General features: G+C 41.6%; 1 protein-coding gene across 2 annotated transcripts in view; it reads left to right on the top strand.

Moving 5' to 3' along the window:
- Positions 1-25,340, top strand: part of fut8b (fucosyltransferase 8b (alpha (1,6) fucosyltransferase)) — a 95,194-nt gene extending 69,854 nt beyond the window's left edge. For both annotated transcript variants that reach the window (XM_073493456.1, XM_073493455.1), the window contains exons 6-10: positions 2,576-2,813; positions 10,081-10,327; positions 21,137-21,313; positions 21,464-21,614; positions 23,553-25,340. In XM_073493456.1, coding sequence (XP_073349557.1) covers positions 2,576-2,813; positions 10,081-10,327; positions 21,137-21,313; positions 21,464-21,614; positions 23,553-23,891 — 1,152 coding nt within the window. In that variant the 3' untranslated portion in view covers positions 23,892-25,340. The remainder of the gene's footprint in view (positions 1-2,575; positions 2,814-10,080; positions 10,328-21,136; positions 21,314-21,463; positions 21,615-23,552) is intronic.
- The last annotated feature ends 811 nt before the right edge of the window (positions 25,341-26,151 follow it).

Below are 26,151 nucleotides of genomic sequence, written 5' to 3' on the forward strand. Positions count from 1 at the left end.
GAGGCTGCCTTTGTGCACGCATCTGCCGTCATTATCCTTGAACCGAGTCTCTCAGTGCTTCGGAGTCATTCCAGCCTCGTCATTATCAAGCCGGCATCCAATGGTGGCCTGACCGCCACATGGCTCACACCGCTCATTGATCTCATGCAGACATTGTGTGCTGACACGCCAAGCTCTGTCGAAAGGCTTCATGCGTGTTCTTTCGTCAGGACGCCGCTGTAGATTGTTAGTACAGTAAGTTTGCTCACAGCAATCGGGCTAGTAATGAACCGGCAGCCTGTAACTTAGAGGAAATACCTCTGTGGCTTGTCCTGTCAGCTCGATGGCTGCTGTCTTCATGTTATTGAACAGTTGTGGTGGTAATCAGTTTTCAGCACCTAAAAGGCGCCCGTCCTCTCCTCTCCTCTCTCCTTTCATTTTTTTCGTTATTTCCTCTCCTTGCCCCTCTTTTCTATTGCCTCCTGTCTTCTTTCTCATTTCATCTCCACTCGTGTTTTTTTATCCTCTCATCTCTTTTCCCCTTCGCTTCCCTCTCCTCCTCCTCCTCCCCTCTCTTCCTCTTCCTCTCCTGCTAGTGTGTGATAGGCAGCGTTAGCCGGTGGGTGCCGTGCGGCCTGATTACTGTGAACCATCCACAGCTGCAGCAGCCTAATGAGGAAAACACTCCCATCAGCCGGTAATTGCTGTTTAGGAAGCTGGTTGGCACGAGCGTTGCGGAGTCGCTCAAACCGGCTGCCGAGCGAATCACAAACCGCCCGGCGACTCATCGACAACACAGCATGTGTCACTCTGTTGGTTTCCACTTTTTTTTCCTTTCTTTTATGCTGAAAAGAGAAATCCTTGTTTCTTCTCCAGTGCCTCTCATTTGGTATTCTAACCCTCAGACTTGATATTGAAGCTAATTTATGAGAGGAGGGAGGGGGATCAGAGAGAAAGGGGTATGAGGAAGAAAGAGTGAAAGAAAATAGGAGGGGGAGAGATTGAGGGGAAAGGGTAAAATAATGAAAACGACAGGGAAAAGGACAAGAAGCAAAAAAAAAGAAATGTGGCAGTGACAAGTGAGGGAATAAGAGAATGCAAGAACAAGAGAGATTAAGGAGGAAGAGATGTTACAAGATAAGGCTGGTTATATTCTACAATCTCCTTATTGTCAACAAATCCCAGGAAAACACCAAACCCACTAGTTTGTCCATCTTCGAATACTTTGTCTTCCGCCTCGCATTGGCACTCCACACTGGTTCTGGGCTGGTGCTAGTGCTGTTTCGGAGTTGGTTCGATCTTTTAAGAACCAGTTTGCTTTTCCACAGGCATGAGAGCCACCGTCAGAGTCACATCATTCAGTCACTGCATACATCTCCAATTTCCCAGCATTGCTTGGAACAACTACGGCAGATTACATCAACTCTTAATAAGCGTTGCTCCTGGCTTTGCATGCCTACATTGGCATACAAACATGAAAGGGGTAACTGAGGACTTGATTCTTTAAAAATCTGGTCACAATTATCTCATTTCTTCAAAATAGAAAAAACAGTTAAAGTAGTTAATTTGCTGGGTACTGTATTCAGACACATATTAATATGTGCTAGTGCAGTGTTTCCCATTAATTACCTTGACTGTAGTGGCCAGACATAGTCTTATTTGTCCCACCACAGTTTTAAAGATTCTCATACCACTAAAGATCTCTAACAGTTTGCACCGTTGCTTTAGCAAACTATCTTTCAGGAGTCAAACAAGTCAGTCAAGCACCAGTGCAGTGCTGTCGATTTCTCTCAAGTCTGTCATTGCTAACCTAGCTGGTTTAGTTCCTCGGTTTGTGTTTTATTTGCAAGCCACTTCCAGCAGTGTTCTGTGACTTTGTGCCAGACAAACTTGAGACTGAAGTACAGCATGCGTCACGTTTGATAAATGCAACCGGGTTTATGAACTGCAGCAGCAGAGATGAAGCTTGAGACATTCAACGTAAAAATGTGCAAAAAAAAAATTTCCATGGGCCCCTAGAGGGTCTGAGGTCCACCCTCCATAGCCTCAGGAAATCCTGTGGGAAACACTGCTAGTAAATATTTACAACGTATTTGTTTTTCACTCAAAATGAACTACAGTGCCCATATTCATAGTATTGAAGAGATGTGTCAGCCAGTTCAACAATGTGACTACTTCATGTGTTTTCAATAGTGGTGAAAAGGTGCTGTATTAGGCTTTGACTCCACAGAGAATACGTGCGACTATAAAGTATGAACTGTATGATATAGCCATTTTTATTATTTGAACAATAAGAGAGTAAGAAGTAGAAGATAAAAAGAGATGGAAAAGATAGTCAAAGAGGAATTTGCAAGGTTATCACAGAGAACAAGAGTAAGAGAAAAAGAAAGTGGCAAGAGAAAAAGCCAAACCGAGAAATAGACTGAACAGGTGTAAAATTAGACTGAAGTGGAGTATGAGACAGACAGGCAAAGGGAACAAAGAAAACAATATGAGCCATGTGTTATTACAAGTCAGAGAGCGGGGCTTTGAGAGATACAAGACGAAGGTCAAGCAATAAAAAACGTTGAAACATTCCTTCCTCTCCTCTTCCTAGAACCCCCCAGACTGCAGTAAGGCGAGAAAGCTGGTGTGTAACATCAATAAGGGCTGTGGTTATGGCTGCCAGCTCCACCATGTCGTCTACTGCTTCATGATTGCTTATGGCACCCAGCGCACGCTCATCCTGGAGTCTCACAACTGGCGTTACGCCCCCGGCGGCTGGGAGACAGTCTTCCTGCCCGTCAGTAACACCTGCACCGACCGCTCTGGAGCCACCACTGGACACTGGTCAGGTAGGTACACACATACAAATACCTGCATCATGAGCTACACACAGTTGTAGTTGGTTGCTTAAAAATTCAAATAACCCTCGCTTTTTTATTTTGACTATCCCAGCTAAAAGATAGGGTCTGCCAGACCTCTCATTTGTGCTGCTACAGCGAAAACGAAGTGCAAACTCCCTGGCTAAGCAGGACTATGCAATCCCTGTTAAAGCACTTTGGCAGCCAATATCGCAGCAGCAGGTTATTGTTCAAAGGTTTTATTGCCAAGAAATCCTGCGACTTGATTTCAGTAAACAACCGGCTCCTCTGACCTACAGTAAGATTCCACTTGTAATGTCTGATGTAGACCGAGATTGCAGAAGTGTTGTCTATTATTTCTTAACTCAAGCTCCTCGCACAGTTTTTATTCGTCATTTCGTGTACACTGAGAATATCTTTCATCATAGTCTATCCTTGACCACGGAATTGAATTCCAGCAATTATAGCAAATGCATCTTAACTGAGGAAAGCAGCTTATATTTATCTGTTGCAGCCGCTGGTTGTTTCAAAGACTGACTGAGGGCCCTACATTTTCACATTGAAAGCTTGTCTCATGCAATGTAAACATTTCCCTGATGCAAACCCACTTTGACATCAATATTTAATCTAGCGTTGATGTGAAAATTGTACTTTTCTAACCACATGTTAGTCAAAGTCTACTCAATCTGACAACCCCATGAGCATAGGTCCACTTTTCTACTCTTGAAGCAAGTGCTGTATATGAATCAAATATTTAATTTTTATTTTCCATAAGAATTTTAAATATCAGTGGAGACCCCAAAGGAGTGTAAACATGCAGGGTCTTGGCTTTTAATTGGCTTTCAAACTGAACTTCCTTGTACATATTTCATGGTCTTACCAGTACCTGCAGCCTTGTGTTTGCCGGAGGGCTATTGTTGGTCTATTAGTTAGGCCATTTTCAACCCTTAAGCCAGCAAAGCAGTTTAGCCCTGAGCCATTTTTCAAGCAATGCAGTTTAGCTCCACCCTGATAGTCAAGCATTGTAGTTTAGCTTCTAGCCAATAGACAAACAATACAGTTTATCGCCCACTCGTTTTTCAAGCAGTGCAGTACAGCTCCGAGCCGTGAGTCGAGCAATAATTTATCCCACAGCTTACACTATGTTCTGCCTTATATTTTAAAATCCTTCCCACGACTCCAACTATTCTTACTTGTTTCAACTTTTATCTCCTCATTCATACTTTAAGACAGAAACAGAATTTTAGTTTAGTGTCAGCTTTTCAACATTCAGCAAATGTTATCAGGACAACTTACTCAACTAAGTGGCAGTGAACATGGGAAACATTGTGCCTGCAAAACATCAGCATGTTAACATTTTCATTTTGAGCATTGTAGCATGCTTATGCTAGCATTAAAGCGCAGCTGTGCCTGGCTGTGGATTATTTTTCTTGTTATTTATGGTTGTTATTAGAATTCTGTGCCAGTCATGGACTGTCTGTAATGAAAACCATACTAGGGCATATGGTGGTTCATAATGTATACCTGGTACCAGAATACCTTGGAGTGAAGATCGATGTGCTTGTTTGGGGGAAATGGATCTCCCTATGACTGCAAAGGTGGCAGATTCATTATGAATGAGATTGTGTAGAGGCTCGAATTGAAGTTTAGATTTTTAATATGATTAATGGATATTCCTTCAGTATAAGTGTGTTTGCCTGTGCTAAGTTGACAAAACCAAAGCATTTGTAAATGAAGACCATTGATGATTGAGGTTTTACTATGAGACTGTGCCTGCCTCTCCCTCTCCCTCGCTATCAATTTCTTTCTCATTGCTTTCTTGTTCTCGTCGCTGCATCCTTTCAGCTCTTCATTTTTCTCCTATCGCTTCATTTGACTCGTGCTCTCCTGGGCTCTCCCTCCTTATCTCCTGCTCTCCCAGTGCCTTTCTTCTCTTATTCTCCTGCCTTTCATGTGTCCTTTTCCACTATCTAATGTCTGTCTCTGGTGTCTGTCTTCGAAACCGCCTCCTATAGATCCATATATGCCGTCTGCCTGCTCACAGCCTACAGCCAACTCACTGCAAACGCCACCCCCCTCCTCAGGCCAGTTTAGCATTCTGAATTCTTTTCCTTATAAAGTTTTGCCATTTGCAGCTGCAGTATGTTCTGTTGACCAAGCCAGCTAACTAGCTTGGCATAGCTAATGTAAGCCTGTTGGGTACTTGGTTATGCCTGTGTTCATGCCTGTTTTGTTAACAGTGCAGGAAAGAACATTCCTTGGGGCACTGGACCACAACGGGCTGCTAAATCCTTGGATTAATAACTAGATATACATTGAATATCTCATTAATTAGGTGGACTGTTTGCCCATGCCAGTACAATTACAATGTTTATATGTAGTGAATACTGATTTCTAGAATACTTGAAATGGTGCCAGTGCACCTACATTTACAAATATGATGTTCTAGCAAAACATCTTTTATGGTTCACCACTGTTTGTTTCCTACCATGTCAGCTACTTCACATGATAAGGTTTTTATCATTGGAAAATTGGCTTTGTTGTTTTATTTAGCAGCCCTACTGGATTCCACCTTTCCTCATTTATCTTTACATGGTTATCCCACTTTCTGTTTAGTGCTTCCCCTAGGATATGAGACATTTATAGACAAGAGAGAGGATGCTTGGTATATCCATCTGTGACAGGGTAGTTCTATCAGGAAAACATATAGCTTGGGGGGGAAAATCAAAGATAGCGATGAAGTCATTATGGGACCTGCTGAGTTTCTTCCCGCAAATGGGAAATGGGGAGAACAAAACAAGGGAAGCTTTGTGTCGGAAAAAGAGTCGTAAAAATAGAACTGGGGGTATAAAATTAGTTGTATGGTGATTTTTACAGGAAGTTAAAGTAAAGAAAGTAAGTAAAAAAATGCATATATTATATTAAATTATCCCCCGGTGGCCTGTGTGAGAGTGGCCCTCTTTTCATACTGGCTTTTGAAGTTTTCAATACTGGTGCTGAAACGATACCCAAATTTCAGTTCTGATGCCAAAGCAATGGGGTTTTTTTATGGCTTAGCTTGAAAATATAAAAAATGCTTTTCTGCCAGACATTTTTTCTAATTTGAATGTGCTATATTTAAGAATTTTGGTTGAACAGCCAACTAAATATGGCACAATTTTTTATCAAGATCCATGGATTATTCCCTGAAAAATTTAGGAAAATGTCGAAAAATGTTGTATCTCGTGATGTAAAAGAAAGTGAGAAAAAATTCCTGGATCCGTCCCTTTATCCAGATCTGCACCAAAAGTTAACGCGGTCTATCCTCCATCCTCTATCCAAGTTTAATGGAAATCTGTTCAGTAGTTTTTGTGTAATCCTGCTGACAAACCAACCAACCAATTAAAGTACACTGGCGAAAACAAAACGTCCTTGGTGGTGGTAGTAAAATGCAATCTAAAGTTGGCAAAATATTGGTTTTATTTAGGGATCTAATAATATTTTTTATTGACCCACCTGTCTCTCAGGATTGGATCCTGGATATGAATGCAGATGCCCCTGATCCCTACATTGAGAAATACTGTACAAACGTGTTTTTCTACAAACCAAACCAATTCTTCAATATTCTCTAAACACGAGCAGTTGTACAAAAACTTTTAATTACACTTAACCACTATAAATCTGGACGGACATTCAGCGCCAGCTTTTAGTTCGAGATGATTTTAGCTTCTTGGCGCTACAGCCGCACTTCTGTCAGTTCTTAAAGAAAGTAATGAGTTTTAAATAACCGACCCTCCCGTCTATTTAACCCACTGGTGCATGTTGCTGTTTTACTACAACTTTTATGTTCAATGGACAGCATGAGGGAGCTTAGCACCATCTCACAGGCCTGGTATAACAGACTAAATTCTGAACACACAAAGGGGAAACCAGTCTTCTTGTGGAACAATGGTTCGTTGATCAAAGAGCTAATTTGCAAAAGAGAGTGTATTCCTTTGAGGTTTTCTGTAGAGATATTACTGCCTTATGAGTGAGTCTGAGAGCAGCAGGAGAAACATAATGTTCCCTGCCATGTAAAGGCTGGAACAAGAGTTCTCCAAGTTCATAAACTGAGTCTCAAATGTATTATGAATGGAGAGGCTCCGTATTTTCTGTCTGGTTGGTGTCACTCTTGCTTCTCCGGTTTCATAGCTGTGTTAATCTTCTGAAATATTTATTGGGCTCAGTATACATCATAGGTTTAAAATACAGTGTAGGAATTCTGCGTCAGTGGCAGTGCAGGCCTGTGTGATTCAAGTCATGATGCATACAGAAAATCTATGCAGAGGCTTTGGAGTTGTGATGAAATTTAGAAGAGCTTTGTGATCTAATTAAGTAGCTGTGGGAGGAAGACATACTGCATATCTGTACATTTCGTGCCAAGAAGTGCAGGCCTCAAAATATGCCCATTCCCCCTTATGTGAATCATGCCAATGCTGTTATATAAGCAAAGACAGGCCTGGGAATATTTTTTCTGTTCAATATTTAATGCTTATACCAATTTATATTCAGTTCATGCCCAGGCAAACACGCACACAAATTGAAGCCTCTGTTTCTGTCCTTGTTTTTAACGTGTTTTTTTTATGTACCCTTTCTGTGAAAGGCCATTTTTAATGAGTCATTATGCCATTTATTTGGAAGTGTGTCGTGGATGTGTTTGCAGCCGTATTAGGGCCTGTCTCTGGCAGTTAGAGAAGCCACTTTAGCCTGACAGAGCACAGGCCTCCAACTTGTTTTTACGTAAATCAGGGGTTTACACACGCACACACACGGACAAAAAAAACTCTCCTCGGGTTTTAAGACTGAAAGAGAGTGAAGGTTTCGTCTGCCAGGCATATCCCTTCTGGTGAGATGAGATTAACTGGGGCTGTGTGTGTGTGTATGTGTGTGGGGGGGGTGTGTATGTGTGTGTGTATGTGTGTGTGTGTTTGTGTGTGCATTCTTTTCATTGTTGTTTTATTTGAACCCCCATTAGTTCTCACTGTTAGATAGGTCACCCAGCTGTTCACAAGACCTGTGCATGTTCATCCGTTTTCTCTGGGTTGGTACACACGTGTTTGTCGGCTTGTATGCTTTCCACCTTTGTTGACACGTGCAGGTGTGCATCATACACATGAGTGTGTCTTTGTGTACGGACAGTTGGCCTTGATGTTTAGTGGTGGGCTGGCAGTGCACGGGGGGAGCTTTCTGCTGCCCAGAGAGGTGACCTTCGTAATCAGCCATGCTCAACCTTCTGCCCAGGGCCTCTGCCAAGCAGGACTCAGCCTGAAGGGGCCAGTGCCAGACTGACCAACAGCCCTCCCCGCCCCCCCCACCCCCAATCCCTCCAATCCAGGTCCTTGCATCAGCCCCTGGCCCAACACAGCCTTGATAGAAAGGAGCTTACCTTGGCCTTTAAGCAAGGACATGCAAAGAGCAGCTGTCAATCACAAAAGCTGGACTCACCAAGGTTGGAGCGGTTTGGATTCATGCTGGAAACAGAACAGGAATGGATATAATGGGGCTGAGCAATAATGCTGAAATATCTCACAATAGAATATTTTTTTATTTTTCACAGAGTATCGCGCACTGACAACCTACAGATGATTATCAGTTTTGTCAGTTATATGACAGAACCGACAGATTTTACTGAAGGCTATGCTAAAACTTGCTGATGTCTTCAAACTCCTTTTACTTAACAAAAGAGGAAAGAATAAAAGCTGTAATGTGTCTTTCCTGAACAGGTGCATCTGATTTCCTTCAGAACTGAAATGAGGCACTGGCTTTCTAAATCCTACAGACAGTTTACTCACATGAGGTTTGAACCAGTCAAGTCAGTTTACTGTGTACATCCCCAAATATCACAAATTTACTTCAGAGAGCTTATTTATTTATTTGTTTGTTTGTGTGGACAGTGCACAGCTTTTTCGTGTGCCAGAGTTAGCTATATGCTAATTTAATCTGTAGTCTCCGGGCAGGAGGCAGAGATAGCATCTCTGTGAAGAAAATAAACACAGTAGTATAAAAACACTGGAACAAGACAAAGAACTTTTGTTGGACACAACATTGGGAATATGAAAAGTGTATTTCTCCTGTTTACCTCGCCATGGTCATAACAAGCGCTGAACAATATATTGGGGAAAAAACTGACATTCATTTTGATTTTCTGTGATATATGTTGTGATTTTTTTTTTTTTAAATACAGGAATTTTCACCAGGTGACTTGAATAGCTCAATAGAGTCTATGCACACAGTGTGACAGTAGGCAGACGTCGCCATGGTTCCAATGACTTAGTGGCAGAAAGACTACTGAGTGGCAACTTTGTTAATATTTATCAAGTGCTGCAATCTGAACATTTAGCTTGAATGCTGCGAAAACGCAAAAAAAAACACATGTAAATGTGAAAGAGCTGAGTTGAGTTAATCTGCACACATTGTGATGTTGATTCACAACAAAGGATTAATTAATTATTAAAGATTAACCATTTTCCACTGTTGACAGTCCTGTCTCAGGGTGTTATAAACCACTGTGCAGTGTTTTGGTGTCTTAAAAATCAAAGATATACTACTCAAACTGTCCTTCTTGGATCACATTTCATGTCTCACCATTACCTGAGTGGGTGTAGCTAATGGATGCATATGTGAGCATTTGCTGCTTTTCACTCTGCTTTGCAATATAATTTGGTTTTGGACTGTTGGACAGTCAAAACAGGCAATGTGAAGTCAGTACTTTGGGTTCCGGGAAACTATGAAGACCATTTTGTACTTGTGTCCGATATCTGAAAGACAAAACAACTGGTTAAAGGGGCTCTATGTAATAATTTGTATTAATCCCTTTTCTTTGGCTATATATGAGCGGATTTCAACATGACGTGAAAAAATGAGACCTCCTCCATGTCTTTGGTTGCCTCTACAAGCCTGTGAATGATTAGTTTAACTTGTTTGATGCTGCTGGACTGTGGATTTCTTTGTGAAGGACTCTGATAGTCCAAAGGATGTGACTTCTTCTCAGTGCCTCTCTCCGCTCATCTAACAGAGAGCAACAGTGGCTAACGTTAGTTTAGAAATGGAGTCCGCTAACATAAACTAACAACCAGCACAACACAGAAGTTCAATAGAGCCCCTTTAGTAGAACATAAAATGTTTGCTGTAATTATGAAAAACAAAATCATTAGTTACAGCCTTGACCTGAGCTGTCAAAAATCTTGAATAAGTTTTGAATCTTGGGCGTACTCATCGTGCCCCTCTTTGCACCATCCAGGAGAGGCCCACGATAAAGACGTCCAAGTTGTGGAGTTGCCAATCGTGGACAGTCTGCACCCTCGGCCACCCTACCTCCCCTTGGCGATCCCAGAGGACCTGGCCCCGCGCCTGCATCGTCTTCACGGCGACCCCTCCGTCTGGTGGGTGTCCCAGTTCGTCAAGTACCTGGTGCGCCCACAGGCCTGGCTGGAGAAGGAGATCCAGCAGAGCACCGCCAAGCTGGGCTTCAAACACCCCATCATCGGGTAAGGACACTGAGATATCACTTCTCACTGTGTGTGGCTTTGTCTTTTTCTTTTTTCTCTAGTTATAAACACTTCGATAATAATTAGTTTGTTTCTATAGCATATCTCTGCAATTACTGTACATTACAAAGTGCTTCAGAATCAAAGCAAACAGAAGGCATAGGAAGAAGAAAACAAAGACATAGCCCTGAGGGCTGTGGTGGAATACAAATGTGCTTTGTGAGGTTAATACGGGGTTAATACAATAGTATTAAAAGTAACTTAATTTGATGGTCTGGTTTTGTTTGAATAATTTTTTACCTTTTAAATTTTCCTTAGAAAGCGTCTGCCTGTTCATTACTTCCCTGCTCTACACTCACAGGGCTCATATTCATGCAAATCAACTTGTTTAAAGACATTTCATCATTCTGTACTCATCACTCTGTGGTGGTATGATACGTCTGCTTCTGTCTTGTTTCATGTATTAATGTCCCCATGAGGTTTTTCAGACTCCAGTTCAATCTAAGTCATTTAATACTGAGGATCTGCTGATGCCAAATCCTGATGTGATATTTTTGTTCAAGCAGTTAAAAAGCAGAATACTGAATAAATAGCTGCTTTTAAAATCAGTGAAACTAAACAAAACAAGGAAAGAGAAGCTTATCACACAGTTAATGCATGCACGGAAAAGACTGACACCTTTTCTTATATTCAGTAGCCTCTGTTAATCAAAGGATAAGACTGGAGATATTCTATACATCAATGTCTCCTGTCAACAAATCTCATGAAAACACCAAAAATAGTCTCATTATATCCTTCAAGATTATTGTCTGTGTGATCAAAGGCTGATATACTGTAAACTCTCTGAGCTCCATTATTGTCAAAAAGATTGTAAGACCACCAACTGCATGAAATAATTTACAAAATGAGCATCGTGCCGTATTGACGAAGACTTGAAAAAAGACACTTGACCCAAAAGCTACATCCACTATTTAACTGTAGTCCATGTTAAAAAAAACAAACAAAAACCACATAAATGAGCCACGCTGTTGCACTGGAAGAAATGTTCCTTTATTACAAGGAACAGTTTAGTAGTTTTTATTTTAAGTTAACCCCTCATACGTGCCATCAATAATCAGTAGTATTAATTCACTGCTGAAATAGTCCCAACTGATCCGTTTTCACTCCTGACTCACTAAAAACTTTTCATCTTTGTTGACACTTGGAAAAAGACGACAGCCATGCCAGAGACTCCATGAGGGCTTTCAGCAAAATAATAATGATAATTAAAAATATCAAAGTTCCTTCATATCACACCTTTTAAGAACAGACATCACAAAGCGCTCCACCAAAAATGAAAGAAAACAAAAAAGAGACAGTGGAACAGACATTAGAAACAGACAAGCGGCTCAAAGAAGATTCAAAAATAAAAATAAACAAAACAAATTCAGCAAAAGCACATTAAAAAAATGGGTCTTAGGCTGCTTTTTATCAGTGTCAAAAGTGTCTGCAGAAGTCCAATCATAGAGAGTCCAAAGTGTAAAAAAAAAGGCTACGAGCTGAAAAGCACAGGCTCCTTTTGTTTAATGTTGCCTTGTTCGCAATCTTAGTTTAGCGCGTTAGCATGCTGATATTTGTTAATTCGCAATAAAGGCAAGTACAGCTGAAGCCGATGGGAATGTTGTTTGCTTTAGTCATTAAACATTGAAAGCAATGTTGCTAAATGAAAGGTTAAGGTTATTTTAAATCATCCTGAGTAGGACATGAATATCTCTAACAATAGTTCAATCAGGAGAAACAAGTGGATGAAGTCCTAGGCCAGGGGTCAGCAACCTTAACGATTAAAAGAGCCATTTTTGCCCCCGTCCCTCGCCAAAAAAATATGTCTGGAGCTGCAAAACATATTTGTGTCTTATAATGAAATTAAATTAGCCTATCAAGATTATTAAATAGCCTCAATGAGCATTCATTTATAATTCCACATGATGTGGCAACTCTGCAGTGGGCTACTTATGCTTACAGTATAAGGTACTTGAACTTTGCATTTCCATTTCAATGATGCCATGTTTTGGTGCATTTATGAAATAAAAGAACTAACCTACAATAAATAGAAATAGAGTAGCAATACAGAACTATATATGCAGACCTACTTAAGTCCTCCCTGTGTTTGTGAAAATGTACAAAATAAAAAGTAGCCTCATTTGATAATAAATAAAACACATAGTGGCAGGCAGTAAAAGTAAAAGAAAAATAACACAGGACAGATTAAATTTATTTTAGTCCATTTCAGTGTGAGTTAATCCTTCTTTTTTTATCCTCGGCCACATACAGCAATCAACCCTCGGGCTTGAGCATTAAACACAATGTGTTAACTCAGGATCATTCAATTAATCACAACTTGATAGAACAGATACAATTCTGTGTGTAGGCTACGCATTTTTACTTTAGGAGAATGCGAGAATCACTGTAGGCCTAAAGCAGTGATGATGATATATATATATATATATATTATTCATTTTCATGTAAAATGTCAAAGCCACAGAGAGCCACTGCAGTGGGGCAAAAGAGCCGTATGTGGCTCCAGAGCTGCAGGTTGCAGACCCCTGTCCTAGGCGTTAGCCTCTACACAGAGATTTTGTTATCGAGGGGTGTCTGCCTTCAGCATCAGCAAGAAAAATCGCCCAGTGGAGTCCCGACACTGGTGGTGGTGGTGATGGTGATTGTTGGTGATGGTGATTGTGTTGGTGATGGTGATAGTGATGGTGATGGTGATTGTTTTGGTGATGGTGATTGTGTTGGTGATGGTGATGGTGATGGTGATGGTGATGGTGATTGTGTTGGTGATGGTGATGGTGATTGTGTTGGTGATGGTGATGGTTGATGACTCTGAGACTGATGAAATGATGAAGCTGGTGAAAATGCAAAGAGTTGGGGGTTAGGGGAGCTGGAGGAGGGCGCACAAAACAGCTGCATGAATGAACTTGAAATGCAGGGAGAGAATCATTTTAAAAGATAGAAACAAGATGATAGGCTGAACATGTAGGTGTGTCGCTGTGCTGTTGGATAGAGGTGCCCGGCTAATGTGAACAGCTGATCTCAATTGACAGCAGGAAATCATAAGTGAGCATGCTTGACAGGATGGAAAGACGGGGTGGAATGACATGCAAAAGAATATTCTCCGTGACTGAACTTTTTTGCTTCATTTGTTGAGACATTTCACTCAAAACCACATTTTAACCTGCTGGTAGTGCCAGATAAAAAGTCCAGAGGTCAACAAAGTCAGCAGGCATCAACCTCTGGGAACATGAATGTGCAAAATACTAGTAAACTAAATAATAGTTACTAAGATATATCAGTCTGGACAAAAGTGGAGGATTGGCCAACATGTCTGAAAACCAGAATAATGCCGTCCTTATCCTCATGGAGCTGCACTTCCGCATTGCAGGCAGGATGATCTCTACATTCAGTACAAAGCACCTCAGTGTCCTATTATCAGAGCTCACCACCTAGATATTATTTTCATGAAACTTGGCATAAATGCCTGGTGCAGATGAGATGATAGTGCCCGTTCCAAATATGCCATTATTAGGTCTGATTTCAGTCTTTGATACTGTCTCTGCTTTGATTGTGATGACTCAGCATTGTGCCGTCCCCAGAGATTCTGCTCTCGCGGCTTGAAACTGACTTGGGACTTCTTTTAGTCCAGTCTAGAATAATTGGAAAAGTTTTCATCAGTGTGACGTGCACAATTCCCACGAGGGCCACCACCCCTTGCGGGAATGTATGCAGTCACAGTAGCGTAAGCCACTTTAGACAGCTGCTTCTAAGAAATGGGTCGGCCACGTTTAGCTTTTTATTTACTCGTTTATTTTTCTCTGTATCCCTGTCAGGCGCTCAGTCAACATTCATGTGCTGTCTGCCAGCCTCTCGTGACTCATAAATAATTCCAGCTGTCTTCAAACGGGGATAAATAATACCTTGCGTATAATTCTCTTCAGTTGTTTTAACCACGTCGGTCTAGGAGATGGGAGGGGATTTACCATATCAGGACGATGCACATGATGACTGGTGAGATGTCAGTCATGGGAAAGTATATGAAATGACTTTCAGGTACTTTGCTGACATTGTGTAAAGTTTCAGCACCGTCCCATGAGGCTGACTCCACCCGCCCGGTAGAGGAAGTGCTTTAAAACGAATGCAAAGAGTTATATTCTCGTAGTTTGTGAATCAGCCCGGCTTAGTTCTGTCACGCCCTTCATAGCTCTCACATCCATATGTTCATAGTCTCGGTGCCAGCTTCTCGCCCTTCATAGCTCTTCTTTTCCTCACCTTCTTCTTAACATTTTGCTGCGAGCGATCGTCGCCGTTCTCGCTCACTTTTTTCTGTCCTGCTCTGCTTAGTTCTCCCTCTTGTTACAATCTCTCCCCGTCTGTTCTCAGATGCTCCTTTCTTTGGTTTCTACCTCTTTTCCTTTCATCACTCCAGCAGCTGCCGCCGCTTCCTCCCAGCCCTCTTTGACTCTCCTCCCCCTTTTTTATTTTCTGTGACTCATCCCAACTTTTTTTTTCAATCTCCCCCGTCCTCTCACATCCCCTCATTTGTGATCGTTCCTCCGTCTTCATTTGTTCATCCTGCTTCAACATCTTTCAGATTTTTACATTTCACACTCACCTCTCCCTTGCGTTCCCCGGGCGCACATCCGTACCCACAATTCTCTTGCTCTCACAGTGTTACGCACATCTCTATCACTGTTCTTTGTGTCCCCCCCCCCCCTCTATACACTCATATATCCCATCCCTTTTCTCCCTCCATATCACTAGGGAAAGGGTTATTGAAATGTAGTGCTGGGTAGAACAAAGTTTTTATCCCGTTTTTTTTTTTTCCCTTCCCTCCTCATCCACTCCACTCTGCACTGATGTTGCAACAAAGCGGCTGTGTGCTTCTATCAGCGCTGTGGGGGGAAGGCGATATGCGTGTGCATGAAACAGCAATGGGGGGGGAGTGAATGTGAGATGTAAAAGTGGGTTTGAAGGAGATCCACAGTGTCGAGGCGAGAGGGCGGCAGCGGTGGGAAACACAGGGGTTGATGGAGAGAGTACCATGAGGCATAGGAAGGCAGCTTGTCCCCAGAGCACCCAGCAACCCCCAGCCGACCCCTACAAGCCTCAGTCACCACCACCACTCTCTCCCTGCTGCTCCCTCAGGACGAGAGCTGCAGGAAGGCTGGAAGCCAGCGACCAAAAGCAGCTATCAGCACAGCTCCATCCTGCCACCATTTAATACTTCCTAATGGTAGTAAGGATGGAGAGAGAGTGGGGTTAGTGCTTCGGTTGCAGATACCAGAGCAGCGTTATCGCCATGGCGAGAGGTGGATTTACTGTGTAAATCTTTTATGATACCTTGTGTCAGGTCTATTCTGTATTAATAAATAATACAATATATTGTGTATATGTTTTTTAATCAGATAAACTTTTAAAGAATCAATAGTACAGAAATATATATAATTTTGCAATTTGCAGCAGAAACTTTGTAGTTCAGGTTTTCTTTATTTCTTTTCCCCTAACTTTGAGTGTGCTTAATCAGCAACTAATATTCATTTTCGCTATTTTTAACTCATATTTAAAGATTTTCTGTTCCGTTGCTTGTTGCAAGAGAGCCCAATTTACAACAAACGGCAGTAGTTGACGTCGTCTTGCAGCAGGGAACAGAACAAATCACTAAATGAAATAATTTGGTCTCCGTCGACTCCTGAGGGAAATATCTGGCTGTTAGCTGCTAAATGGCTCCTTTATGATCACCAGCTAGTTACTTACTTTGTCCGGGGGCAGCAATTTGGCACAGAGCTGGTAAAAAAACATTATTTTTGTTTTAAAAAAAAAACATTAAAAAAAACCCAACTGCCTGCTGAGAAGTGAGAGTGAACCAAAAAAGTTTCAGGCTTTAAAATAAAAAACAATGAGCTGAAAGATGGAAGGGAACTGCAGAGTCAATGAGGATCCTTCATCACTACAGGCAGTCAATTGATTTCATTCTTCATATTAAATATTGATTAGTGCGGCATTAACTCATAAAATTATAATCAAATCTCTACTTCCACTAATTTAGTTCTTCTCCACATGTATCACAAAAGTGGAGAAGTCTAAGTTTTGCATAACTTAAACACATGGTTTTATATCTATATAAACAAGTGACGTGTTAAAGGGAAAAAATGTGTGTGATGAGGGTACAGAGAGTGCAGACGCTTCCATACAAGACATAAGGGCTCACTGTTTGAGTTCGATGTATGATGTGATATGAACATCATACAAAAAGTACTCAGAAGTCATACCTGAGTAAAAGTAAAGATAGCATGTTAGAATATTACAAATAGTACTTGAGTAAAAGTCTTTAAGTTTCTGATTTTAAACGTACTGAAGTATCAAAAGTACGAATAAATAATATTAAAAGAAATATATATAAATAAAAAATAAAATCATGCGTATAATTACATACATCTATATACTGTACACTATGAGTCGACTGATTATTGCCTTGGCTGATTATCTGATCTGATATTTAATACTTTGCAGATAAAATAAATACATTTGAAAATGTGATTCTTTGTCTCTGATGCAGCAAAGTAACTAGTAACTAAAGTTATTAAATAAATAAAGTGAGTAAATGTGCACTATTTGGCCACCAAAATGTAGTGGAGAGGAAGTATAAAGTAGCGGAAGATGGAGGTACTCGAGGAAAATACAAGTACCTCAAAATTGTACTCACTTGTGTAAATGTACTTTACATTACACCACTGTCACAGGCCAGTGTTTCCCACACATAGACATTACAAGGGCGGCCCCGCCAAGGTATATTTAGGGACACTTTTGTTTATATCAGTCCAAGACACCAGCAGCATCTGAATCAGTGAAGTAGTGGACAGTCTGCCCTCGCTCTGCACCTCCTGTCTGCTGACATTCACACATGCTCTGCAGAGAAACAGACAGAGAGAGATGTTTTCTGGTATTATATCCCTCCTGTAAACACACACTGATTGTGATGCAACCTCTCCTATTTAATATAAGCCTACTTATGTCATGAAAGCTTGTAATTGCACCTGTTTATTTGTGTCTTCTTTCTCAGCTGTATTGTTAGAGCAGGTGTAGAGTGACAGGAAGCAGGGAAAAGGGGGGGGTGATGTGTATCAAAGGGCCACAGGTTGGATTCTAACCCTGAGCTCCTCCGTATCTACCAACTGAGCTATTAGGGCGCCCTGGTTGTTGCGATGTCATTTGGTGCCTCATTGGATAGTTTCAACAGGCTACATAATTAACCAAAAAGCTTCCTCCACAAGCGGCTCACCTGCTGTTTGTGAAAATGGAATCGGTGGTGAAAAAAATCTAAGAGGTGTATTTTTTTGGGTGACTTTATAAAACATACTGCTGACAAAGAAAGTCAACAGAGCAGACACATGCTGGGAGAGAGAAAAGAAAGGCTAGGCAAGCCAGCGCGAGTGCATTAAGGTAGACAATTAAAGCAACACTATGAAGGCAAACTTTTAAAGTGATTCTGAAAAATATCATTGATTTTTTCAGTGTCAGTTTCAGGTCGTCAAATACCCATGTTTTTGCACCACCACAGCTGCGCAGCCATCCTGTGTTAAGCACTGCGCAGTGTTCATACCCTGATGGAAGAGGCTGCCTTGCAAGGTGCTGACGTGCTCATCAGGAGCGATGCAGCGTTTCCAAGCTAAAGCGCCTCAGGACATTTCTATGCTTAGCCAGTCACAGCAGAGGAGCTATTTGTGGTTCAGTATCTTGCTAAGGGCACTTTGACCTGCAGCTGAAGCCGGGGATCAACCCAACGGCCATTCTACTGTTGATTGACCCGCTCAACCTCCTGAGCCACAGCTGCCCAGAAGAGATGGTGCTCTCCACCACCATCATCAAAACACCAGGAGGAAATTTCCTTAAGAAAAGCAGTGTTCATCTCTCCGATTCCACAGACGATCTGTGCTAAAAGAACTGAAGTTGTTCCAGAAGCTATCGGTGACCCATCACCTTATTAAGACTTGTCTTGTTGGCCTCTGACACCCATCTGTACTTCTGAGCTGTGAAGTGAACTTTGACATGTTTTGATGTCAAAGTACACGTTGCAGAAGCAGCGATTCTACTGCAAGTATATGTAAATGTGATGGTATGAGATGTCTCCTACAGATTCAAATGCTAATGGATGCAGCGGTTCGAAAGCCAGGTAGCCCAGAGTTGCTGTATTCTTCATCATAGGCAGCTGAGAATCAGCACTTGCTGTGTCTAGTGTGGGTGTGTTTGATGTCTTTAATGTATGCTTTTACGCCTACCATGAGGATCGCCCTGCCTTGCCAGTACTGTATGAATAGAGAGAAATGAATTGAATTATTGTGGCACTTGTGTGGGAGAGTGCTAGGAGGGTGCCGAAGGAGGGAGGAGACGGTTAAGAGCTAAGCAATGCCTCAGCGCGGCCTCTGCTGCTCTGACAGAGAGAGAAAAGGGCAAGAGAAAAAAGGGTTCACAGGAACAAAAAACAGTAGACATGAAAGAAGCGAGGCAGCAGAAGAGAGGGACGTGGACAAAAGATGGAAAAGCCTGGAGTCGAGACCTCTGTCTGATCAGAGAGACGCAGCCAAATAAAAGACTGCGACACCCCCCTACCACCCACTTGCTCTCACTTCATTCTTTGAGATCTATTTGTTGCGTAAATAAAGGGTCTATTTCACCGCCGAGCATCCCCAATAGTCTCTGATTGATCACTGGCAAGTGGTAGAAATTAGGTGCAGCCTGTTTATTCTCCTCTGCTGAACCTCTGACTCTACCTTTCCCACCGCTTCCTCATTCTCACAAGAGTTGGAGGCAGCCTTGAGGTTAGGGAAGCTGTTTGAAGCCCTGAATCAACTGGGAAACCCCTGATTTGGGGAAGTAAAAGACTAATACTCTACTTATAAAAGGTTCCTGACCGTAGATGTTCCAGTGGAGCTGCTCCTTGGTCATAAGCCGACTGATGGTTGTACTCCCAGATGGAACTATGTGAAGAAAGCGGACACGTAATACTCAATTTTCCCTCAACAAGTGAAGTCTAAAATAAAATGTGTTTTTTCCTTTTAGATTTAGGAATTTCATTTACCCCTGAAGGCCAGGAGTCAGCGTGCAGATGTGGCTCAATAGTTTTGTAATTGAATAGTAGTAGCAGTGGATGTAGTAGCAGCGAATGGGATAAAATTGTGTTTGGGCCTCCGTCAGATTGAGGGATGTCTCCGAAATATTTCCATTCACGTCCATCCCTTGTCGTCCTTTTCTCTCATATGTACAGTCGGTGACGACACTCTTTATCCTTGCTTACTGAAAGCGATGACAAGGACACTGAAAAAACATACAGGAATGTTATTTCTTTGTCCGTCTTTCTTTAGCTTCTTCTCTCTGTCACAGTTTGCCTTTTATCCTTGTCTTTTGTCCCATCACTCTTTTGTTTGCATTTATACAACAATAGGAAGATTCCCAAAATATGCCATTCAAGTTGAAGTGTAAAAAGAGAAAAGAACCACTGTTGTGAACAAGTATTTGAAAATGTGACCACACATGAATACACAACGATGGAAAAAAAAAAACAGACTGTAGAGCGACAACGAGGTTTTCTCAACAAGAATGAAAAACTTTCTAAATAAAAAACACACATGAGTAATATGGAACCACATGCCACACAAAGCCTGTTCGGTACAGTCGGGTGGCTGAGAGGAGAACTCTTTCCATGCTCTTTTCTATGGAAGACTGAAAGTGCGAAAATCAAAAGTAAATAAATGACTCAATAAATAAGTAAATGTGCCAATGTATGCAATGTATTTTTGAAAAAATAAGTAAAGCAGTTAAATAAGAATATAAGAAATCACCGGCCATTGTAAAAGAATTTGGAAGCTAAGCATCAAAATTAGTGCAGATTTAACTGGTTCCTGGTTCCTGTTTCAGTGTCAAGTGCACAGTAACGCCTATAACAAGCTGGAATGAACAGATTTCAAATGTACTGTAGTGTTTTTATCTAGGTCAAAATAGCCATTATTGAAGGAAAGAAAACATTTCTGTAGCAGTTGATTCTAAGCCTTTGAACAGGAGTGTACATCAGCAGTACTCCTGTTCAAAGGCTTAGAATCAGTTATTGATTTTCCTTCACCTTTTTCCTTAATTATGATTCATTTTTAGGTCATCCGCTCCGAAGACAATGTTATAGGACAGCGTATAAAAGTTGCCCTCTTGTTTCGCATGTGACAAAACGGTGCGAGCATGTGCAAATCCTTTGTATCCAAGAAAGTTTTTTTTTTTCTAAGCCATCTTTCCTGAATGTGTCTAAAAACACAGAAATTTGTTCGGAGAAAGCAGACAAGATGCCATTTATTTTACTTGATATCTCGCAGCGTAATTCAGGCTTAGGATGGGTGCGTTTCTGCGGGGGGGGAAAAAAGAAGAAAAAGTGCACGGATCAGCGTTAAAGCAGCTTACAGTGGTGGTTCTAAAGCTGTTTTTGCTTTACAGCACAAACAAACGTTCGGTGGTGTGAAAAAGGAAGTTCTTGCAGCCCAAGTAGAAGAGAGTTTGTGGAATAAGTGCAGGGTCTCTGTCAGTCGCAATGAAAAAATATTAAAGGAAAAAAAACTGCCTAAATGTTTGCATTTTTGTCCAAAACTCAACACCAACGTCATCAAAAATGATGTAAAACTAAGCTGAAAATGAAATCAGTGAAATGGAACGAACAGCTTCTCATTCATTGTATTTGTAAAGTCTGTGACCCTGTCTGTGTCCCTGTCTGTGTCCCTGTCTGTCTGTCTGCAGAGTCCACGTGAGGAGGACAGATAAAGTGGGGACGGAGGCAGCCTTCCACCCCATTGAGGAGTACATGCTGCATGTGGAGGAGCAGTTCCAACATCTGGCCAGACGTGTGCACGTGGACAAGAAACGAGTTTACCTGGCCACTGACGATCCGTCCCTGCTGCAGGAAGCCAAGACCAAGTCAGTGTCCAGGAGTGCGTGTGTGCATGTGTGTGTGTGTGTGTGTGTGTGTGTGTTAATGTCCATTGTGAGTGTGTCCAGTGGATGTGAGAGAGTGTGAGTCTTGTTTTTCGTCTCTCTTTACTTGAACTGACTTAATGTCCCTTCCAGGTATCCAGACTACGAGTTCATCAGTGATAACTCCATCTCGTGGTCGGCGGGCCTTCACAACCGCTACACCGAGAACTCTCTGAGAGGGGTCATCCTGGACATCCACTTCCTGTCTCAGACCGACTTCCTGGTCTGCACCTTCTCCTCACAGGTCAGTCCGCCCTCCTCAGTTCACATTTGGAGACGCCATGAAACGATGTTTTGATCTAGATGATGATCGATGTGTGAAACTGGAGATTTGGATGGATTTGATGTTGGGATGACAACAGTTCAGGAAGTGGAGCTTTATTTCTTATTTCTTTATTTATTTTGATATTTTTTATGTTGTTTTATGGCATTTGTTGTTAAATAGTTATATTTATTTTCATTTTTTTAAAAACCTGTTTTTATTGATGAATTTGTCATAATGATTCCTATTAGACTTCCTTTACATACTACTGAATACACACTGACTGTAATTAACTAAATTCAAACTAACACATGCACACAAATGAACACACATAACATTTTGTCGAGCTTTCAGCAGTCACATGGTCTTCATCAGTTTCTTGGAGATGGTTCACTTGTGATTTCATGACCTAAATGCGACCACCTGTTGTCACATGAGCAAATGTCCGTGCCTCGGTCACGTGATAACACCTGAACAATTACCATGACAAAAGCCGATTTTTGGAACGGTTAATGTTTAACGGAAACCAAACAGCTGAATTTCTTGACACCTGGGCTCCCTCTTCATGTGAATCCATGTTGTACATCAGTACCTCTTTACATTAATCATAGACCACTGGAGTCTGTCATTCAGTTTGTTTGTCGCTATGCTGACTAATATAACATAAAGGTGGAGGGGGGATGTGTAGCGGGTGGTTGTTAGTCCAAGTTTGGTCTTTGTTTATTTGAACTCACCTTTCTCATGTTTTAGTTTGTTTCTTCTTTGTTTGCTTAGTCTGTAAATCTTTGTTACTGCACAATTAAATTAAATTAAAAAAATTCTAATTAAAAATGTATTTTTATAAAAGCCGATTTTTTTCTCCGAAACTAGATAAACTACAGAAATAATGGACTTTCAAGCTCAGATTAATTATTTTTTTGTTGCTAAATTAACAATGTGGTTCAGACAGGTGGTGCAACCTTTATTTAATTCATATTGTATTTGTAGTTCATTTTTTATTTTATTTCTTTTATTTCTTTTCAGATTTTGTTTCTTACTCTTTTGTAAATAAACCACATTTATTTCAGATTGATTTTGTGTTTAATTTAGTTTTATTTGTATTGTTTATTGTTATATTTTGTCTGAAACACGCCTTAAACGCAGAGTTTGCATGCAGTATATGTTTATTTATTTACTACCTGCCTCCCTTTTTGTCAACTTTTTTCTTCCACACTTGTTTGTGATTACTTTGTTTTTTCAATACAAACTTTTCACCTGCTGTTGTACCTATCTATTACATTATTTGCTATTGCTTTAGGTTTCTTTATACATTTTTGTGAAGCAAACAATAAAAAGCATGATAAATAAACAAGACAATGAATCCGATAAAAACAAAAAGATATTGATCATATTGTGAATTGTGAGCAGGGCTTTGGAAAACAAGCTCCGGTCAAATGTGACGAAGGCTTTTGTTCTCAATGACTTGACGGTTATCACCTGATGTCTCCAGAACCCCTCTGATCATTACGATCATGTGATTGTCAACAACCTCATTGTCTCATTTTCACTCACGTTTCAAAGCATGGAAGCGATTAGCCCTTTTATTATGGCTCTGACATTACAGTGGCAGTTGTCATCCATTATTCTCATCATTTTTAACACGTGAGTCGGGCTTCCTGCCAGCCCTAAAAATAAAGTGTGAGCCTCATAATTCCTATTCACACTCTGGGCTTATTAGTCCACTTGAAAGATCTGACGGGAATGAGTCGCTTAGCACATTTTATCCCTCTTTTACCAGGATATGTCTTATAGTAAGAGGTCCTTTTGTCCCTCATCCTGCGTGTTCTCTTGTCTCCGCAGCTTTATTACCCATACAAAAACGTTTATGTACATTTAAAGATCCAAGTATGAAAATAATCCCTGGTTCTGTCTCCGTCTCAGGTCTGCCGCGTGGCCTATGAGATCATGCAGATGCTGCATCCAGACGCCTCGTCTTTCTTCTACTCCCTGGATGACATCTACTACTTCGGAGGTCAAAACGCCCACAACCAGATTGCCATATACCCCCACCAGCCGCGCAACAGCGAGGACATTCCCCTGGAGCCTGGCGACGTGATCGGCGTAGCCGGCAACCACTGGGACGGATACTCCAAAGGCATCAACCGCAAACTGGGCCGCACGGGCCTCTACCCTTCCTACAAGGTCAAAGAGAAAATCGAGACGGTGAAGTACCCGACGTACCCCGAGGCAGACAAACTGCTCAACTCTCAAAAGAAGTAATAAGAAGAAATGAAAAAAATAAAAGAGGAGGAGTGAGGAGAAACACGCAGACTCCGATTCCAGGGAAGGAGGCTGCTTTTTTGTACAGAAGAGAGGCGTACTTAGTGCGCTAAGCTGAGAAGAAAAGAAAAAGCCTGCACCCAGGGGTGATAGGAATGAGAATGCACTCTGTGTGTTTATGTGAGAGCGCGTGTGTGTATGTATGTGTGCGCGAAGGAGCGCGTGTGTGTGTGTGTGTGTGTGTGCGCGTGTGTGTGTGCACTTGTGTAAATGCCTGTGCATATGTCAGGTCATGGAAGACTTGCACCCTACCACTACTCCCCCGCCCGACTCTCTGACGTCTGTCGGGTCTGTAGAGATTTTAGACGTTGAACATTGATTTTAAAATAAAGCAAGAAAACAATTAAAATCCACACAACTGACCAAGCTCGCTCTCCAGAGACACGACTGGGGGACTACTGTAAGACTGGCACACCCCAGGGTTAGCTTCGAATCAATGACTGGGGGAGAAAAAAATGACGAACTGGAAAAAAAGTGTTTTGATTTTTATTTAATTCTTTTCAGTGGTTTTGATTCTAATCTTGCCTTTTCTTTTTTCCTCCTGGGTTTTCTTTTTTGTTTACTGAATGTACTGTATCCTCTTCTTACCATGCTCACCGCTGCCCCTCCCCCACCTCCTCCTCCTCCGCCTCCTACCTGCTCCACTCACTGTGCTTCCTCCATCTCGTCTCTACATGTGCAATTATTTTTAAAATACCATATTGTGCTTTTATTGAGTGTTTTTAACGGTCTTAATTTTGTGTGTGTGTGTGTGTGTGTGTGTGTGGGGCTTGTGCATTGTATACTGTACAGTGGGTGTGTGTGTGCGCGCGCGTGTGCGGACGAATGTGTGCGTGTGTGACCAAGTGAGCCTGTGTGTGCTGTTTTAAGTCTAAGGGGGCCATGTCACGACCTGGTGCCTGGTTATTGGTGAGCAGTGTGTGTTTTTATTTTCCTCCCTGCTGAATAGTGTTTGTGTGGCCAGCGGGAGACTGGCAGCGACGGTGGGGGACTGTCCTCAGCCCTCAGCACTTGGATCAAACTCCAGTCACTCCGCTGGTGACCTCTAGTGAACAATGGTAAGATTATGTGGAGTTTGGTGAACTCATGGTGCACGCACACACCACAGACATAGGAGCCGTCCCGACTTGAGGCTCACCAAAAGAAGCACTCCACCGAGAAAAATGTCCTTTTTCAGCATCTCTGCTGTCTCTTCTGTCCATCTATTTGTTTGTTTGTTTTTTACTTTTAACATTGCTGTTTTAAAATAAATGAGGAAAAATATGTTTAAAAATGATAATGCTATGTCATATCAAACTCAGAGTCCCCATCATGAAGGCTTTTTTTCATAACTTATGTTCTTGGGCATTGTCTTTGATAACCACAAATCGAATAAACTTGAGAAACCAACACGGCATTTATTTTATTTTTTTTTCTCCTTTTCGGTCTTGATTCTGTTCACCATCTGCTCCTCAATCTCTTAACGGGCGACACCTGCTCGTTCAATCAGCCTGCACATGCTTCAGCTACATCACACACATTCGTAACTGAAAAATCAAGGCTTTTTTATATTTGAAGTGTTCATTTCCTGAAGGGTATCCATCTATTTTTGAAGAGTAAAAGTCATTACCTTAAGTTAATCTTTTGATATTTCCATAAAAAAGGAGGGCCCTGCTTCTAAAATTGATATCATTTTGGCGTCCCAGGATTAAAGCCACCTCCTACCTTCGAGTGGTACCAGTAGTTTGTTTTATAAATCATTCAGCGCGAGTGTGAATCCATTTTTTTTTTTCGAGCCGTATCAGAGCGAAAACTCTTAAATCCGGCTTTGATTTACATTTCAAACTGAAGAGCGAGATCAGTACCTTCAACAGAGACATCACCATCCTTCATTTAAATATTCCTCGTGACAGCTACATGACATCTCTGCCCCAAATACCAAACATCTCTCCTGCTGGAGCTGCAGCGCAGGTACGTCATTAAAGCACCAGAAGACTTCCTGCTCTTGTCTAGCGTCCTACTTCCTACTTCCTGCATGTCTGAATCGTTCATAATCTTGTTCCCTGTGTCTTATTTATGGGCTGTCTTGTTACTTTCCTACTGAGGGGGCTCTGGGAGTTTCATTACAGATCCCTCTTTAATTTCAACGCGGATCTGCATGCTTCATTGGACACCCATAAGGAACGAGGCGGCACTGGTAGTGGAGATGAGCTTTTTGGTG

The sequence above is a fragment of the Pagrus major genome, chromosome 22 (genome assembly GCF_040436345.1).
Source record: "Pagrus major chromosome 22, Pma_NU_1.0".
In the NCBI taxonomy this organism is placed as follows: Eukaryota; Metazoa; Chordata; class Actinopteri; order Spariformes; family Sparidae; genus Pagrus; species Pagrus major.